The 19,237-nt window shown below is 41.6% G+C and overlaps 1 protein-coding gene across 4 annotated transcripts in view; it reads left to right on the top strand.

Moving 5' to 3' along the window:
* Positions 1-2,682: 2,682 nt before the first annotated feature.
* LOC121533743 (guanylate kinase-like) overlaps positions 2,683-19,237 on the top strand; it is a 30,481-nt gene continuing 13,926 nt past the window's right edge. Inside the window, exons 1-11 of one of the 4 annotated variants that reach the window (XM_041839943.2) lie at positions 2,683-2,869; positions 4,936-5,051; positions 5,508-5,549; positions 5,751-5,847; positions 6,388-6,526; positions 8,384-8,468; positions 8,612-8,697; positions 8,797-8,840; positions 9,016-9,131; positions 9,529-9,570; positions 16,722-16,799. In XM_041839943.2, coding sequence (XP_041695877.1) covers positions 4,940-5,051; positions 5,508-5,549; positions 5,751-5,847; positions 6,388-6,526; positions 8,384-8,468; positions 8,612-8,697; positions 8,797-8,840; positions 9,016-9,131; positions 9,529-9,570; positions 16,722-16,799 — 841 coding nt within the window. In that variant the 5' untranslated portion in view covers positions 2,683-2,869; positions 4,936-4,939. The remainder of the gene's footprint in view (positions 2,870-4,935; positions 5,052-5,507; positions 5,550-5,750; positions 5,848-6,387; positions 6,527-8,383; positions 8,469-8,611; positions 8,698-8,796; positions 8,841-9,015; positions 9,132-9,528; positions 9,571-16,721; positions 16,800-19,237) is intronic. The other 3 variants (XM_041839942.2, XM_041839945.2, XM_041839944.2) reach the window with 3 other exon arrangements.

The following is a 19,237-nucleotide window of genomic DNA, read 5'->3' as shown; positions in this document are numbered from 1 at the left end:
AAGAATTCCGGCTCTCACAGACCTGTTAGTTTTTCTTTAAGAAGCCCTCCTGTTCTCCACTCATTACCTGTGTTAACTGCACCTGTTTGAACTCGTTACCTGTATAAAAGACACCTGTCCCACACTCAATCAAACAGACTCCAACCTCTCCACAATGGCCAAGACTAGAGAGCTGTGTAAGGACATCAGGGATAAAATTGTAGACCTGCACAAGGCTGGGATGGGCTAAAGGACAATAGGCAAGCAGCTTGGTGAGAAGGCAACAACTGTTGGCGCAAGTATTAGAAAATGGAAGAAGTTCAAGATGACGGTCAATCACCCTCGGTCTGAACCTCCATGCAAGATCTCACCTCGTGGGGCATCAATGATCATGAGGAAGGTGAGGGATCAGCCCAGAACTACACGACAGGACCTGGTCAATGACCTGAAGAGAGCTGGGACCACAGTCTCAAAGAAAACCATTAGTAACACACTACGCCGTCATGGATAAAAATCCTGCAGCGCACGCAAGGTCCCCCTGCTCAAGCCAGCGCATGTCCAGGGCCGTCTGAAGTTTGCCAATGACCATCTGGATGATCCAGAGGAGGAATGGGAGAAGGTCATGTGGTCTGATGAGACAAAAATAGAGCTTTTTGGTCTAAACTCCACTCGCCGTGTTTGGAGGAAGAAGAAGGATGAGTACAACCCCAAGAACACCATCCCAACCGTGAAGAATGGAGGTGGAAACATCATTCTTTGGGGATGCTTTTCTGCAAAGGGGACAGGACGACTGCACCGTATTGAGGGGAGGATGGATGGGGCCATGTATCACGAGATCTTGGCCAACAACCTCCTTCCCTCAGTAAGAGCATTGAAGATGGGTCGTGGCTGGGTCTTCCAGCATGACAACGACCCGAAACACTCAGCTAGGGCAACTAAGGAGTGGCTCCGTAAGAAGCATCTCAAGGTCCTGGAGTGGCCTAGCCAGTCTCCAGACCTGAACCCAATAGAAAATCTTTGGAGGTCTGTATTGCCCAGCGACAGCCCCGAAACCTGAAGGATCTGGAGAAGGTCTGTATGGAGGAGTGGGCCAAAATCCCTGCTGCAGTGTGTGCAAACCTGGTCAAGAACTACAGGAAGTATGATCTCTGTAATTGCAAACAAAGGTTTCTGTACCAAATATTAAGTTCTGCTTTTCTGATGTATCAAATACTTATGTCATGCAATAAAATGCAAATTAATTACTTAAAAATCATACAATGTGATTTTCTGGATTTTTGTTTTAGATTCCGTCTCTCACAGTTGAAGTGTACCTATGATAAAAATTACAGACCTCTACATGCTTTGTAAGTAGGAAAACCTGCAAAATCGGCAGTGTATCAAATACTTGTTCTCCCCACTGTATGACCTCAATTACCTCGACTAACCTGTACCCCCGCACATTGACTGTCACGTTCATGGTATAAAGGAACAGACCAAGGTGCAGCGTGGTATACGTACATAGTCGTTTATTATTATAAACACAGACAAAATAACAAAATCCAACAGAACGTGATGTTCAAGAGGCTAAACATCCAACAAGCCAAACAGAAACCAGATCCCACAACATAGGTAGGCAAAATGGCTGCCTAAGTATGATCCCCAATCAGAGACAACGATCGACAGCTGCCTCTGATTGGGAACCACACCCGGCCAACATAGAAATAGATAGATAGACACTAGAATGTATCCAAATCACACCCTGACCTAACCAAACAGAGAATACAGGTGATCTCTAAGGTCAGGGCGTGACATTGACTCAGTACCGGTACCCCCAGTATATAGCCTCGTTATTGTTATTTTGTTGTTGCTCTTTTATTTTTTACTTTAGTTTATTTAGTAAACTCTTATTTTTCTTAAAACTGCATTGTTGGTTAAGGGCTTGTAAGTAAGCATTTTACAGTAAAGTCTACACCTATTGTATTCGGCGCATGAGACAAATAACATTTGATTTGATTTGATTTAACATAAGGACAAATCAGAGTGTGCTATTCTGTTCTTCTGAAATAGACTACATTTTCTTCATATCATGTTTCTTTAGACCAGTCTAAAATAAATAATGGATTTATTGTGATGGTGTAGGCTATATTAAATGGATTTATTATACTTTTTTAAATGTAGATGTTCCAAAGGTCTGCATCAGTGGCTTTTAGGCTATGCGTGGAAGCCAAGAGATGCTAAATGTGTTTATGTTAATTAACGGTCAATTACGGTGAGACCAGCTGTTATTTGCTTGAAAATCACTGGGCTGACAAAATTGAAAGACTGCCACAGCCCTAATCTGGACCCATCCTCTATGTGAGACCAATGTCACATGAAACACCAACCATGCCAGGACAGCCACCTCTCACTTACGGACTGCAAATCTACTAGATCAAACAAGGTCTATACCTCTTGACTGTGTCTGTGGATACTAAAGTGGATGATGGTGTGGCCTTTTGTTCCCCTTAATCACATTTCCTCCTTCATTAAGAGGTTTATCATTAAACAGTGTTTAGTAGCCAAGAGCTGAGGATGACAACATGCTAGACCAGTGATACATTGTGACAAATCAGAAAAATGGACCTGAGAAGCCAACAGAGCCAGTCCTGTCACATGACCTGAAGTAATTAAGCCGCTACCTGTTTGGACGGCACAGATAAGCAACGCCAACACGCCAGCATGCCAGCATGCGATTGGCTGATGGGAGGAGGTGGTAATTGATGCTGGCAGTAAGCTGTCTCTGTCGATCAGTGTGACACACACACCTACCAACAACTCACTAACACACACCCAGGTCAAGCGGTCTCCTCCATCCCAATCACGCCGAGACATCTTCTCTACAGCCACACAGTACAGCCACTGAGATAAGGTAAGACAAATATACAACTTTAAAGATGTAAGAAAGACATAGCTAATATACAGTAGGACATAGCTATTATACAGCACATCAAGTTGAAACTGAGGTCTGTCTTCAGTAGTCAATGTAACCTGGCAATGACTTACTGTACTGTACAACTAACTACTGTTTATGGACTCCACATCGACATTTGGAAATCATTAACAAGTGTGTAGCAATTTATACAAATCTGTTAAATTGGTACAGTCCTTGAATGTTATTTTGTTGCCGTGCTTGGAGATATAAATTGTATGCGTTAGTAGGATGCCACCGAAATATTGACAACGTATCTTTGAAAAGGTTATACAATGATTAGATATAATATCAGGTACCTAAATGAAGTAACAGCTATAGTATGTTGTCTTTGTGAAGTTGAGTCCTCTTAAGGGGTAGGCAATAGACCGTTAACTAATTTATTCAATTATGGCCAGTAACTGCATGGCCAGTCTGGTCTGTTGTTTTCCATGAAATGCCCAGCTAAGGTCAGCAGACAGCAATCTGGGTTGTGATGGTTCAAGGATCTATGGATCTCTTAGAGTGGAGTCTGGTATACACTCCAATTAAATAAGTAAAGAGTTTGACAGCCTTGAGTGTGTTTTCCCAGGAAATATCCTTGAATGGTCACGACCTCATTGGTATAGAGTCAAACAGGACTCGAAATAGGTCAGATTGGCTGATGAGTCTAACGTCAGCAAGAACATCCTTTCACCAATAGGATGAAGAGCTTCAGACATTACCTCCAATGTTTTGCCACCACTACTGACTGACTTGAAATGCACCTATTTGAACATGGTGTACATCTGGGAATATCCTTATTGTCCGAGTCACAATAGACAAACCAATATGCCTTTCTGCAGGCAGATATTCTGTAGGGTGTTGACCCAGCTCTGTACCTAATGTTCCATTTGGACCAGTTCCTATGAATCATCCTCATTGACCTGGATTGACTTCATTAAACTGCATTTTTAAATGCACCTTGAGAGCATGGCATCTGTTTGTACTGGATGGTGAAATATAGGCCTAATCCCACTATCATCCAACCTGCTCCATCAAATCGCATTTCTACCCATTTGTATCATGTTAAGTTGGGCTTTTGCTGATGTGATGAATTTGCTGTGAACCTAATGTTGGTTTCTTGGAAAAACTGCATAATTCCCATAGGGCTGACAGAGTGTTACTGGAATAGCTGCACATGCATTATCTAAATGAAAGTAGTGATTATGACCACCTAGCTAGATTAAACTCTCAGGGGTATAAAACGCAATTTCTCTTAAGGTTTTTGTGGGTTTCGTGTTTAACCCTTTAACCTCTTGACACTCTCGATGTGTGGTCCTTGTATGGTCCTAATGTGCAGTCACATGGCTGTCCCCCCATGTCTGATCGTGGCGTAGCCATTAAATCAGGGTGGCTAATTCCCTGGATCAGTGGATTAGCATTAGCATCTGAGCCTAAGGCCAGAGGAAGAACTGCTCAGCTATAGGCTCGCTAGCTGGTTAGCTTCCAAGCACTCTACGCAGATTGGCTCCTATGAGTGGAGTTAGACAGGGCCTGACTTAATCATGCCAAGAGAGGGTTATTTTGAAGGTTACAGAAAAAGTATTGAGAGTGCTTCAGTCCCTTTTGTTTGGTATATCTGTATCTGGTTGTGGTAGTGGCAGGCTAGACAGTGGTAGGCTACTGAATAGTGAAAGGCTACGCCAGTCTTCGCTACTTTACATAGATGGTCACTATTGTCACACAACCGTGCACAGACTTCGACTACCCTATAGGCAGTCTTTGGACAAAGAGAGACAACAATCCATGCTTTGGTTTTGTTAACCTGGCTGGCGCCACCAAATACTAAAAGTGATGTATTAATTTCATGCCCAAATTATCCCAAAGTGTCTAAAACGGATTGTGTAGCTCAATTAAATTAGTTTAAGATTATTTGTGTAGCAAAGCATAGCTAAATCTACAAAATCTAAATGTACATACTTTTACAGTACGAAAGGGTTTTTCACTGTATCTTTCTTTGTATTTCCTCTCTCCCTCTCCACCAGTGTTATGCAAGGACCCAGGCCGGTTGTTCTGAGCGGCCCCTCGGGGGCAGGGAAGAGCACTCTTATGAAGATGCTGCTGAGGGATTACGACGGAGTCTTTGGCTTCAGCGTGTCACGTACGTTTGTGTTTCACCTGCCATTTGACTCCCATCCCAATATCCTGTCTGGGAGGAAGTGGGACAGCAGTAGGCCCTATCTATCCTTACTGTCTCAGGCTTATCCACCTCTAGGCCAAGTTTGTCATAGGATTTTGGTCTGGGTTAGTGTATCCAATTTGTATCCAAGCATAAGGCCGTTTGTCATTGGACTTGGGTGGGATATTTCTATATACCATCCATATCCAGTTTAGTTATGGTTGTGCTGATTGGTGTGACACAGGGATGTCCTCTATCTCCATTCCTCTTCTTGCTGGCTGCAAGGAAGACCACTGAAAACAAAATAAACGGCATACAGTTAGAGTTGTATGGCATGTCTTTGAATGCACATCATTGAGAGGTTAAGGTTGTTGATAGCATTCTGTATGATTGGATGTTGATGATGGATGATGATGCTCATTGAATGTGTCCTTACAGATACAACAAGGAGCCCACGTCCAGGAGAGGTAGATGGCAAAGGTACAGTAACATTCTCTCACTCATAAACACAGATCATGTCAGTAAACCCATGTCAGTCATGTTAGTAATCCCAGATGGATATCAGTGATGCTCTTCAGGCTTTGTAACTTCTGGTTTTAACTTCTGATTTTGTAACTTAAATGCTGGTTTCAAGCCTGATTGACAATTAACTGATTATTCTCCTCTCCGGTCTATTTGAAGATTACCACTTCTCAAACAGGGAGGCTATGCAGGAGGATATTGACGATGGGAAATACATTGAGAATACTGAGTTTTCAGGAAACCTGTATGGAACAAGGTAGAGTACATTTTGATAACTTGCTGTTGACATCAAAATGTCTTATTTATAAAACATTTACAGGGGAATGTGGGGAATGTTACTGCAGTTTTGGAAAAGTATGCTAGTTCATTGGGTTTTAAATGAACAAGTACAGTAATTGTTCCACTAGTGACTAGAACCTACAAGTGATTCTTCTGTCATGGCATTGTATAGATATCTTTAAAGGAGAAGTTCACTTTTTTAACCAAATTGGTTTTGAGAAATGTACCCCAACCTGCGATACACTTTTTTTTTATACGTCCTTTTAGAAACGTCAATGGTCTCAGTATGTTTTACGCATGAAATGGTGTCATTCCAAACTTTATCCGCAACATTATATTACATTTTGTGCGACCCCAGACATACTTTTCCGTGTGGGCACGCATGGGCTACACAGAGAAGTATGTAAGCCTACTGTGCATATCCAGGTGGAAAGATGCATATGTTCTTGTTTCTGCTGTTCAATGGAATTGTGAAACAATGAATGAACATAACTTATATTTTCTGTTTTCTACATAGCAAGTATTCTGTAGACGAAGTGCGGGCCAATGGCCTCATCTGCATTCTGGATGTGGACATCCAGGGAGTGAGGAACATCAAGCAGACTGACCTGGACCCTATCTATGTCTCTATCCAGCCCCCCTCTATGGAGATCCTGGTAATGCCAAATTCAGAGTTCAGTGCCGCAATAGTCAGTATGGCCCATTATGAGACATTTACGAACCTCTTTTGATATACTCTTATTGAGGTGTAGACATATGTCACAATGGAATACAGACTATCATGGCTGTGTAACTGTAAACTCTGCAACAAGTCCACAATCATACATCGCAAAGGGTTCTACTGTGTATTTTGGCATTCCTCAATGTTCTGTGCTTGGACAGCTATTATTGGATAAAAGTAGAGACTCAAAGCTACAAAATGGTATATCATACACTGCAGTTGAGGTTTAATGGGAAAGTAATTCTGCTTTGAAAGTTGATAAACTTGTAACCCCACTTTTGAGAAAATGGCCCTTGAATGTTTTGGTACACCTACTGGAGAGCTCTTCTTTGTCTACACCTATTCAGCATCGTTCACACCCTCTTAAGCCTTAGCCCCACCCATCTCTTTAAGGCAAACAACCAAAGATTTCAAGACTAAAAGTGGTGAAAGTAGTAGCCTACAATAAGGAAAAACTCCAGGTAAAAATACACTTTATCTAGTCCTGGGCCTATATACTAATCTGATTTTCAAAGTGTCCATATAAAAATATTTTATAAATATTTTATAAATATTAGATGATTCTTACCCAGAAACTTTGCTATAACCATCACCCAGCCACATCTAGCTAAGTGGATGGGTCACTATTGTCTACACATGTACACATATTCATTAAATACAATAGATGGCCGTAATCACCCCCCAGACACACCTGGCTAACTTGATGGGTCATGTAATCATTCTCTTGTAAAGTGAAGTCTTTTGTTTAGACATGTAGCTAGCTAGCTAGCTAAACAATGAACCATAATCCCAACCCATAGCTACAGTACAAACGGATTTGGCATAGCTAGCTACCATCCTTGAAATGCTTGAGTATGAATATGCAGGTAGCTAAAGCTAACCAACTAGGTTCAATGTCAGCTAGCTAGCTATGCCAATTAGGCTATAACTAGCAATTCAAATGGTTTTCTGAGATACAAATAATATTACTACACAGATCATACATGTAATGTTAGCTAGCGAGCCAGCAAGCTAACATTCGCTAGTACGCTTTAACTTGCAATGAAAATGACTTTCTGACAAAATTAGAAACGTATAATATCTGAAAATGTAGCTAGACTCTTACCCGTATACATGGATGAATGCTTCACAACAGCGTGTATTTTCCATTTGGTTTGTAGCTAGCTATAGCTTGTTTGGCCCGTTGTTGTGTCAAGTCACTCCGGTCAACCGTGTGCAGAAAGTAACGTTAGTCAATCGCAACCTTTTCCCACTGATCTTTGTTGATAGCGTCTGCTAAATTCGGGGCAGCAATGTTGTTGAGAACAGTAGCAACACTTTTGCAGTTCTCTATGGCTAACATTATATCTTTCAAGAAAGCTGTGGTAGCCAGGATTATCTACTACACATACTGAGCAGCTCATGTTATAGACAGAAGTGTGCTACATGGCAGACCAATCCGAACTCATCTCTCGGCATGTCCAGCCCATCCATTATCTCAACCAATCATGGCTAGTGGGAAGGTTCTTGTCTTTTTCAGTGGCTAAACCAACTAGGCTCGTAATTTAACAATTTTATTCGTATTTACAGATGGCATACATGTTTGTCATTAAAGCACATGAAAGTTCACATGTTCCAGAAGGCATTAAATGTTGAAATGCCTCTTCTGCAAAGTAGTGACGTGCGACATACGCCTAGCTTCTTGAAACAGGTCACATATGCTACCCCTTGGAAATGTCATCGTTGAGCTAGTGACATGAGACTCTTGAAATGTAGATATTGTAATAGTTTTAGGGACAATTGATGTGTACAGGAAAAGCGACTGAGGGACAGAAATACGGAGACAGAGGAGAGTCTGCAGAAGCGTCTGGAGGCAGCACGTGTTGACATGGAGCTCAGTAGGTCCCCCTTACTGTCCCATATAGACATAGTTGTACTGCAAATCTTTGAAAAATATGGATGGAACCAATAATAATCCATTCTATGCCTTTAACAATGACTTGAGTGCTTTCATAATTATTTTATCACTTTCCTATTTTAGGCAACGAGCCTGGAGTGTTTGACATGCTTATTGTCAATGATGACTTAGAGGAGGCTTATGAGAAGTTGCAAAGTGTTCTCATTGAGGTGAGTCTGAAGAGAGGATGATTGTCTGCATGTAGAAAAGGGACAAAGTAGAATTCTCAAAATTTGACTCACATAATTTTCTCACGTTTGTCTCTACAGGAAATTACAAAAGTTCAGTCAACCAAGAAAGAACGATGCAATTCGTAAGAAGGAATTTGTTATTATGCATATCATAGCCACACATTTCCTATAACAAATTAGTTTGTTCAATTGAGAACAAGCTTTCATTATTCAATGTAAAGTATAGCTTTTCACAGTATGAACGTTTTTTTCAGTGTATCTTTCATTGTATTCAATCCCTCTCTCCCTTTGTGTCAGTATTATGTCAGGACCTAGGCCTGTTGTCATAAGCGGCCCCTCAGGGGCAGGGAAGAGCACTCTGCTGAAGAAGCTGCTGAAGGACTACAAGGGAGTTTTCGGCTTCAGCGTGTCACGTACGTATTGTGTCACCCAACATGTAGTTTCCAGCAGTAGGGCAGTAGTATCTATCCCCGCTTTCTCAGCCTTATCAAAGGCCGTTTATCATAGTACTTGGGGTGTGATATTTCTGTATACCACTCATATTCAAACAATTTTATAACAGTTTAGTTATGGCTTGGTGCGAGACAGGGATATCCACCGTCACCATTTCACTTCTTGATAGCTATCGACTGGATCATGAGAAAGACCACTGAGCACAAAATAAACGGCATACAGTTAGGGTTGTCTGGAATATCTTTGAATGCTCATCATTGGTTGAGGTTATTGATATCATTCTGTATAATTTATGACATGTATGCTCACAGAATAAGATGGATGTTACATTTATGCTCACTGAATGTGAGTTTACAGATACAACACGGGACCCACGTCCAGGAGAGGTAGATGGCAAAGGTACAGTATCATTCTCTCATTCATAAACACAGATCATGTCAGTAAACCCAGAAGGAGATCAGTGGTGCTCTACAGGCCAAGAATGAAGCTGGTCTTCTACTGTATCTTTAGTAAGAACTGTATGAACGCCGGGCCTCAAACTTAATATGTGTTGCAGTGCCATGAATGTTATGTGGTGGCAGTTACTGTGCCTTCAGAAAGTATTCACACTATACCATATTTTGTTATGTTACAAAGTGGGATTAAAATGGATTTAATTGTAATTTTCTGACAACAATCTACACAAAATACTGTAATGTCAAAATGGAAGAACAATTCTAACATTTGTAAAATAAAAAACAATAAAAAATTAAAACAATGTATATATCTTGATTAGATAAGTATTCAACCCCCTGAGTCAATAGATGGTTGAATCACCTTTGGCAGCGATTACAGCTGTGTCTTTCCGGGTAAGTCTCTAAGAGCTTTGCACACCTGGATTGTACACATTTTTGCACATTATTCTTTAAAAAATTATTCAAGCTCTGTCAAGTTGGATGTTGATCATTGTTCGACAGCCATTTCCAAGTCTTGCCATAGATCTTCAAGCCGATTTAAGTCAAAACTGTAACTAGGCCACTCAAGAACATTCAATGTCGTCTTGGGAAGACACTCCAGTGTACATTTGGCCTTGTGTTTTTGGTTATTGTCCTGCTGAAAGGTGATTTTGTCTCACAGTGTGTTGGAAAGCAGTACTCTCGGATTTTGCCTGTGCTTAGCTCTATTCCGTTTCTTCTTATCCTAAAAAACTCCAGAGTCCTTGCCGATGACAAGCATACCCAATACATGATGCAGCCACCACCATGCTTGAAAATATGATATAAGAGTGGTACTCAGTGATCTGTTTTGTTGGATTTGCCCAAAACATAACGCTTTGTATTCAGGACATTAAGTTAATTTCTTTGCCACATTTTTTGCAGTTTAACTTTAATGCCTTATTGTAAACAGAAATAATGTTTTAGAATATTTTTATTCTGTACAGGCTTCCTTCTTTTCACTATGTCATTTAGGTTAGTATTTTGGAGTAACTGCAACGTCGTTAATCCATCCTCAGTTTTCTCTTATCACAGCCATTATACTCTTTAACTGTTTTAAAGTCACCACTGGCCTCATGGTGAAATCCTTGAGCTGTTTCTTTCCTGTCTGGCAACTGAGTTAGGAAGGACGCCTGTATCTTTGTATTGACTGGGTGTATTGATACACCATCCAAAGTGCAATTAATAAGTTCACCATGCTCAAAGGGGTATTCAATGACTTTTTAAAATATGTTTTTGTATCTACCAATACGTGCCCTTCTTTGTGAGGCATTGGAAAACCTCCCTGGTCTTTGTGGTTGAATCTGTGTTCGAAATTCACTGCTCGACTGAGGGACCTTACAGATAATTGTATGTGTAGGGTACAGAGATGAGGTAGTCATTCAAAAATTATGTTAAAAACTATTATTGCACACATAGTGAGTCTATTTAACTTATTATGTGACTTGTTAAGCAAATGTTTACTGCTGGACTTATTCAGGCTTGCCATAACAAAAGGGTTGAATACTTATTGACTCAAGACATTTCAGCTTTTCATTTTAAATTAATTTGTAAAAATATTTAAAAAATAGAATTCCACTTTGACATTATGGGGTATTGTGTGTAGGCCAGTGATACAAAATGTAAATGTAATCCATTTTAAACAAAATTTTGAAAAAGTCAAGGGGTGTGAATACTTTCTGAAGGCACTGTTTCTGCACAAAATTGTTATATTTCTGCATAGACTATTAATGTTCAGACAGCTCACTGAAGGGCCAAAAGTTATGTTTTAAATAATACATAAGTATAACTAAAGACAGAAAACAATATTAAAGTTAATACATGTCGTACAGTAGTATGACATATAGCAGAGATATATTACAGCATCCAGTCATTTGTATTAACTAGACTCTTATGGCTCTTGAGTCATTATTTATATTTGTATATTTTCACAGGACATTTAGCCTAATTGTAAACAACTGTCATATCAAATTGCCCATAAACTGCACTGTAAAATATATACATCATACTACCATTCAAAAGTTTGGGGTCACTTAGAAAAATGTCCTTGTTTTCGAAAGAAAATCACTTTTTTTGTCCATTAAAATAACATCAAATTGATCAGAAATACAGTGTAGACATGGTTAATGTTGTAAATGGCTATTGCAGCTGGAAATAGCTGATTTTTTATGGAATATCTACATAGGTGTACATAGGCCCATTATCAGCAACCATCAGTCCTGTGTTCCAATGGCACGTTGTGTTTGCTAATCCAAGTTTATCATTTTAAAAGGCTAATTGATCATTAGAAAACCCTTTTGCAATTATGTTAGCACAGCTGAAAACTGTTGTGCTGATTAAAGAAGCAATACAACTGGCCTTCTTGAGAGTAGTTGAGTATCTGGAGCATCAGCAATTGTGGGTTCGATTACAGAATCAAAATGGCCAGAAACAAAGAACTTTCTTCTGAAACTCGTCAGTCTATTCTTGTTCTGAGAAATGAAGGCTATTCCATGCGAGAAATTGCCAAGAAACTGAAGATCTCGTACAACGCTGTGTACTACTCCCTTCACAGAACAGCGCAAACTGGCTCTAACCAGAATAGAAAGAGGAGTGGGAGGCCCCGGTGCACAACTGAGCAAGAGGAAAAATACATTAGAGTGTCTAGTTTGAGAAACAGGTGCCTCACAGGTCCTCAACTGGCAGCTTCATTAAATAGTACCCGCAAAACACCAGTCTCAACGTCAACAGTGAAGAGGCGACTCCGGGATGCTGACCTTCTAGGCAGAGTTGTAAAGAAAAAGCCATATCTCAGACTGGCCAATAAAAATAAAAGATTAAGATGGGCAAAAGAACACAGACACTGGACAGAGGAAGATTGGAAAAAAGTGTTATGGACAGACGAATCGAAGTTTGAGGTGTTCGGATCACAAAGAAGAACATTTGTGAGACGCAGACCAAATGAAAAGATGCTGGAGGAATGCTTGATGCAATCTGTCAAGCATGGTGGAGGCAATGCGATGGTCTGGGGTTGCATTGGTGGTGGTAAAGTGGGAGATTTGTACAGGGTGAAAGGGATCTTGAAGAAGGAAGGCTATCACTCCATTTTGCAACGCCATGCCATTCCCTGTGGATGCCGCTTGATTGGAGCCTATTTCCTCCTACAACAGCACAATTTTACATTTACATTTTAGTCATTTAGCAGATGCTCTTATCCAGAGCGACTTTACAGGAGCAATTAGGGTTAAGTGCCTTGCTCAAGGGCACATCGACAGATTTTTCACCTAGTCGGCTCGGGGATTAGAACCAGCGACCTTTCGGTTACTGGCACAACGCTCTTAACCACTAAGCTACCTGCCGCCACAATGACCCAAAGCACAGCTCCAAACTATGCAATAACTATTTAGGGAAGAAGCAGTCAGCTGGTATTCTGTCTATAATGGAGTGGCCAGCACAGTCACCGGATCTCAACCCTATTGAGCTGTTGTGGGAGCAGCTTGACCATATGGTACATAAGAAGTGCCCATCAAGCCAATCCAACTTGTGGGAGGTGCTTAAGGAAGCATGGGGTGAAATCTCTTCAGATTACCTCAACAAATTGATAACTAGAATGCCAAAGGTCTGCAAGGCTGTAATTGCTGCAAATTAGGATTATTTGACAAAAGCAAAGTTTGAAGGACACAATTATTATTTCTTTAAAAAATATTTTTTTCTAACCTTGTCAATGACTACATTTCCTATGCAATTTACTATATTTCCTATTCAAACTCATTTAATGTATGTTTTCATGGAAAACAAGGACATTTCTAAGTGACCCCAAACTTTTGAACGGTAGTGTATATACAGTACCTGCTCATTCAAAGGTTTTTCTTTATTTTTACTATTTTCTACATTGTAGAATAATAGTGAAGACATTAAAACTATGAAATAACACAAATGGAATCATGTAGTAACCAAAAAAGTGTTAAACAAATCAAAATATATATATATTTTTTATTTATACTTCAAATAGCCACCATTTGCCTTGATGACAGCTTTGCACACTCTTGGCATTCTCTCAACCAGCTTCACCTGGAATGCTTTTCCAACAGTCTTGAAGGAGTTCCCAAATATGCTGAGCACTTGTTGGCTGCTTTTCCTTCACTCTGCCGTCTGACTCATCCCAAACCATCTCAATTGGGCTGAGGTCGGGGGATTGTGGAGGCCAGGTCATCTGATGCAGCACTCCATCACTCTCCTTCTTGGTAAAAATAGCTCTTACACAGCCTGGAGGTGTGTTGGGTCATTGTCTTGTTGAAAAACAAATGATAGTCCCACTAAGCCCAAACCAGATGGGATGGCGTATCACTGCAGAATGCTGTGGTAGCCATGCTGGTTAAGTGTGCCTTGAATTCTAAATAAATCACAGACAGTGTCACCGGCAAAGCACCCCCACACCATAACACCTCCTCCTCCATGCTTTACGGTGGGAACTACAGATGCAGAGATCATCCATTCACCCACACCGTGTCTCACAAAGACACGGCGGTTGGAACCAAAAATCTCAAATTTGGACTCCAGACCAAAGGACACATTTCCACCGGTCTAATGTCTATTGCTCGTGTTTCTTGTCCCAAGCAGGTCTCTTCTTATTATTGGTGTCCTTTAGTAGTGGTTTCTTTGCAGCAATTCGAGCATTCACACAGTTCCCTCTGAACAGTTGATGTTGAGATGTGTATGTGACTTGAACTCTGTGAAGCATTTATTTGGGCTCGAATTTCTGAGGCTGGTAATTCTAATGAACTTATCCTCTGCAGCAGAGGTAACTCTGGGTCTTCTGTTCCTGTGGCGGTCCTCATGAGAGCCAGTTTCATCATAGCGCTTTATGTTGTTTTTGGAACCGCACTTGAAGAAACGTTCAAAGTTCTTGAAATGTTCCGCATTGACTGACCTTCATGTCTTAAAGTAATGATGGACTGTCGTTTCTCTTTGCTTATTTGAGCTGTTCTTGCCAAAATAAGGACTTGGTCTTTTACCAAATAGGGCTATCTTCTGGATACCCCCCCTACCTTGTCACAACACAACTGATTGGCTCAAACGCATTAAGAAGTAAATAAATTAGACAAATTAACTTTTAAGAAGGCACACCTGTTAATTGAAATGCATTCCAGATGACTACCTCATGAAGCTGGTTGAGAGAATGCCAAGAGTTTGCAAAGCTGTCATCAAGGCAAAGGGTGGCTATTTTAAGAATCTCAAATATAAAATATATTTTGATTTGTTTAACACTTTTTTGGTTACTACATGATTCCATGTGTTATTTCATAGTTTTGATGTCTTCACTATTATTCTACTATGTAAAAAATAGTAAAAATAAAGAAAAACCCTTGAATGAGTAGGTGTGTCCAAACGTTTGACTGGTAGTGTATATACAGTGCATTCAGAAAATATTCAGAACCCTTTACTTTTTCCACATTTTGTTACGTTACAGCCTTATTCTAAAATGGATTAAAATCTTTTTTTCCCCTCATCAATCTACACACCATACCTCATAATGCAAAAACAGGTTTTTAGACATATTTGCTAAATTATCAAAAATAAAAAACTGAAATATGACATTTACATAGGTATTCAGACCCTTTAATCAGCACTTTGTTGAAGCACCTTTGGCAGCGACTACAGCCTCGAGTCTTCTTGGGTATGATGCTACAAGCTTGGTACACCTGTATTTGGGGAGTTCTCCCATAGATCCTGTCAAGCTCTGTCAGGTTGGATGAGGAGCGTCGCTGCACAGCTATTTTCAGGTCTCTCCAGAGATGCTCGATCGGGTTCAAGTCCGGGCTCTGGCTGGGCCACTCAAGGACATTCTGGAGCAGGTTTTCATCAAGGATCTCTCTGTACTTAGCTCCGTTCATCTTTTCTCGATCCTGACTAGTCTCCCAGTCCCTGCCGCTGAAAAACATCCCTACAGCAAGATGCTGCCACCACCATGCTTCACCTTAGGGATGGTGCCCGGTTTCCTCCAGACATGACGCTTGGCATTCAGGCCAAAGACTTCAATCTTGGTTTCATCAGACCAGAGAATCTTGTTTCTCGTGGCTTGAGAGTCCTTTAGGTGCTTTCGGCAAACTCCAAGCGGGTGGTCATGTGCCTTATACTAAGGAGAGGCTTCTGTCTGGCCACTCTATCATAAAGGCCTGATTGGTGGAGTGCTCCAGAGATTGTTGTCCTTCTGGAAGGTTCTCCCATCTCCATAGAGGAACTCTGGAGCTCTGTCAGAGTGACCATCAGGTTCTTGATCACCTCCCTGACCAAGGCCCTTCTCCGCCGATTGCTCACTTTGGCCGGGCGGCCAGCTCTAGGAAGAGTCTTGGTGGTTCCAAACTTCTTCCATTTAAGAATGATGGAGGCCACTGTGTTCTTGGGGACATTCAATGCTGCAGAAATGTTTTGGTACCCTTCCCCAGATCTGTGCCTCGACACAATCCTGTCTCGGAGCTCTACGGACAATTCCTTTGACCTCATGGCTTGATTTTGCTCCGACATGCACTGTCGACTGTGGGACCTTATATAAACGGGTTTGTTCCTTTCCAAATCATGTCCAATCAATTGAATTTACCACAGGTGGACTCCAATCAAGTTGCAGAAACATCTCAAGGATGATCAATGGAAACGGGATGCACCTGAGCTCAATTTCGAGTCTCATGGAAAAGGCTCTGAATACTTATGTAAATAAGGTATTTCTGTTTTTATTTTTAATACATTTGCTAAAAAAATGTAATTATGGGGTATTGTGTGTAGATTGCTAAGGACTTTTATTTATTTAATCCATTTTAGAATAAGTCTGTAACGCAACAAAACGTGGAAGGCACTGTACCTACTACTTCCAGATTTTCTGTAACTTTATGGACTTCCATCACTCTTTCAGTACCCTTGTGCCCTTTTTATGCCAACACACCTACACACCACCTCTTCTCCCACCCTACTCCATACCTACTTACACTGAAGCTCCAATGCTTCTTACTCCCAAATGAACTGCACCAATGGCTCTCCCAAATATCCCCCTATAAGAGACAGGGATATGCATCTTTGTTTGTGCCTTTTTTGTTTTCTCCATAGGCCTGTTCTGTCTACCTATGCTTCTGGGGGCTACCTTACTGCCCGTAGCAGACGTCCTATCCTCTGTTTCATCCGCAGGTGTAGCTATCGTCCTAATTTTGTGTTCTATCGAACCACATCTAAATGTGATTCATAAAAACATTACTTAGAGAGAGTGAGGGGGGTTACTTTCATCTTTCAAGTACAGAGTGACCAAACATAAACAATACGAAGGGCATAATAGTCATGGAAAATACTACATCTATTATTAAAAGGAATACAAATGCCAGTTTGCACTTTGGAGTAAAAAGCATTTGAAAATAGCCCCCTGTAATTCCTCAGTAGTGGATCCCCTCTCCAGACCCCAAGAGAGAAGTCATCACACCTGTCTGTTATGTACCCTTCATTAGCATCACAACATTTTGTTGATATTGATAGGATTCATAGTACAGCCATTTGTTCAATATAGCTCCAGTTCAGTAATATTAATTGAAGTATTGATCATAGCTGCTAGTAAGGTCTGGTCCTGTTGTAAAGGCAGATATCCTTGAGACTATTCTATTTCTTTGATCATTATACCTATGTGATTTCCTACGCCAAATTACACAGAAACTGCACCACCATGACCGTGAGCTTTGTTGGATTCAGTCTAATGTGATAGTTTACTACCCGCTATACATTCATTGTCTATTTTTCATTAATAATTGTGTCATTAGAAAGCATTATTATGACCTTCATAAAGAGCATTTTATTTACATCCATTGAAATCCTCTTTCCATCTACAGTGGCTTGCGAAAGTATTCACCCCCATTGGCATTTTTCCTATTTTGTTGCCTTACAACCTGGAATTAAAATATATTTTTTGGGGGTTTGTATCATTTGATTTACATTTACATTTACATTTACGTCATTTAGCAGACGCTCTTATCCAGAGCGACTTACAAATTGGTGCATTCACCTTATAGCCAGTGGGATAACCACTTTACAATGTTTATATATATTTATTTATTTATTTATTTATTTATTTATTTATTTTGGGGGGGGGGGGTTGGGGTAAGGGGGGGTAGAAGGATTACTTTATCCTATCCCAGGTATTCCTTACAGAGGTGGGGTTTCAAATGTCTCCGGAAGGTGGTGAGTGACTCCGCTGTCCTGGCGTCGTGAGGGAGCTTGTTCCACCATTGGGGTGCCAGAGCAGCGAACAGTTTTGACTGGGCTGAGCGGGAACTATGCTTCCGCAGAGGTAGGGAGCCAGCAGGCCAGAGGTGGATGAACGCAATGCCCTCGTTTGGGTGTAGGGACTGATCAGAGCCTGAAGGTACGGAGGTGCCGTTCCCCTCACAGCTCCGTAGGCAAGCACCATGGTCTTGTAGCAGATGCGAGCTTCAACTGGAAGCCAGTGGAGTGTGCGGAGGAGCGGGGTGACGTGAGAGAACTTGGGAAGGTTGAACACCAGACGGGCTGCGGCATTCTGGATGAGTTGTAGGGGTTTAAGGGCACAGGCAGGGAGCCCAGCCAACAGCGAGTTGCAGTAATCCAGACGGGGAGATGACAAGTGCCTGGATTAGGACCTGTGCCGCTTCCTGTGTAAGGCAGGGTCGTACTCTCCGAATGTTGTAGAGCATGAACCTACAGGATCGGGTCACCGCCTTGATGTTAGCGGAGAATGACAGGGTGTTGTCCAGGGTCACGCCAAGGCTCTTCGCACTCTGGGAGGAGGACACAACGGAGTTGTCAACCGTGATGGCGAGATCATGGAACAGGCAGTCCTTCCCCGGGAGGAAGAGCAGCTCCGTCTTGCCAAGGTTCAGCTTGAGGTGGTGATCCGTCATCCACACTGATATGTCTGCCAGACATGCAGAGATGCGATTCGCCACCTGGTTATCAGAAGGGGGAAAGGAGAAGATTAGTTGTGTGTCGTCTGCGTAGCAATGATAGGAGAGGCCATGTGAGGATATGACAGAGCCAAGTGACTTGGTGTATAGCGAGAATAGGAGAGGGCCTAGAACTGAGCCCTGGGGGACACCAGTCGTGAGAGCACGTGGTGCGGAGACAGCTTCTCGCCACGCCACTTGGTAGGAGCGACCGGTCAGGTAGGACGCAATCCAAGAGTGAGCCGCGCCGGAGATGCCCAGCTCGGAGAGGGTGGAGAGGAGGATCTGATGGTTCACAGTATCAAAGGCAGCAGACAGGTCTAGAAGGACAAGAGCAGAGGAGAGAGAGCCTCCGTGACACAGAGAAGAGCAGTCTCAGTTGAATGACCAGTCTTGAAACCTGACTGGTTTGGATCAAGAAGGTCATTCTGAGAGAGATAGCAAGAGAGTTGGCTAAAGACGGCACGCTCAATAGTTTTGGAGAGAAAAGAAAGAAGGGATACTGGTCTGTAGTTGTTGACATCAGAGGGGTCGAGTGTTGGTTTTTTGAGAAGGGGTGCAACTCTCGCTCTCTTGAAGACGGAAGGGACATAGCCAGTGGTCAAGGATGAGTTGATCAGCGAGGTGAGGTAAGGGAGAAGGTCACCAGAGATGGTCTGGAGA

Source organism: Coregonus clupeaformis, chromosome 20, assembly GCF_020615455.1.
Source record: "Coregonus clupeaformis isolate EN_2021a chromosome 20, ASM2061545v1, whole genome shotgun sequence".
NCBI lineage: Eukaryota > Metazoa > Chordata > Actinopteri > Salmoniformes > Salmonidae > Coregonus > Coregonus clupeaformis.
Note: the sequence above shows the minus strand (reverse complement) of the source record. Positions and strands in the feature narration are given on the sequence as shown.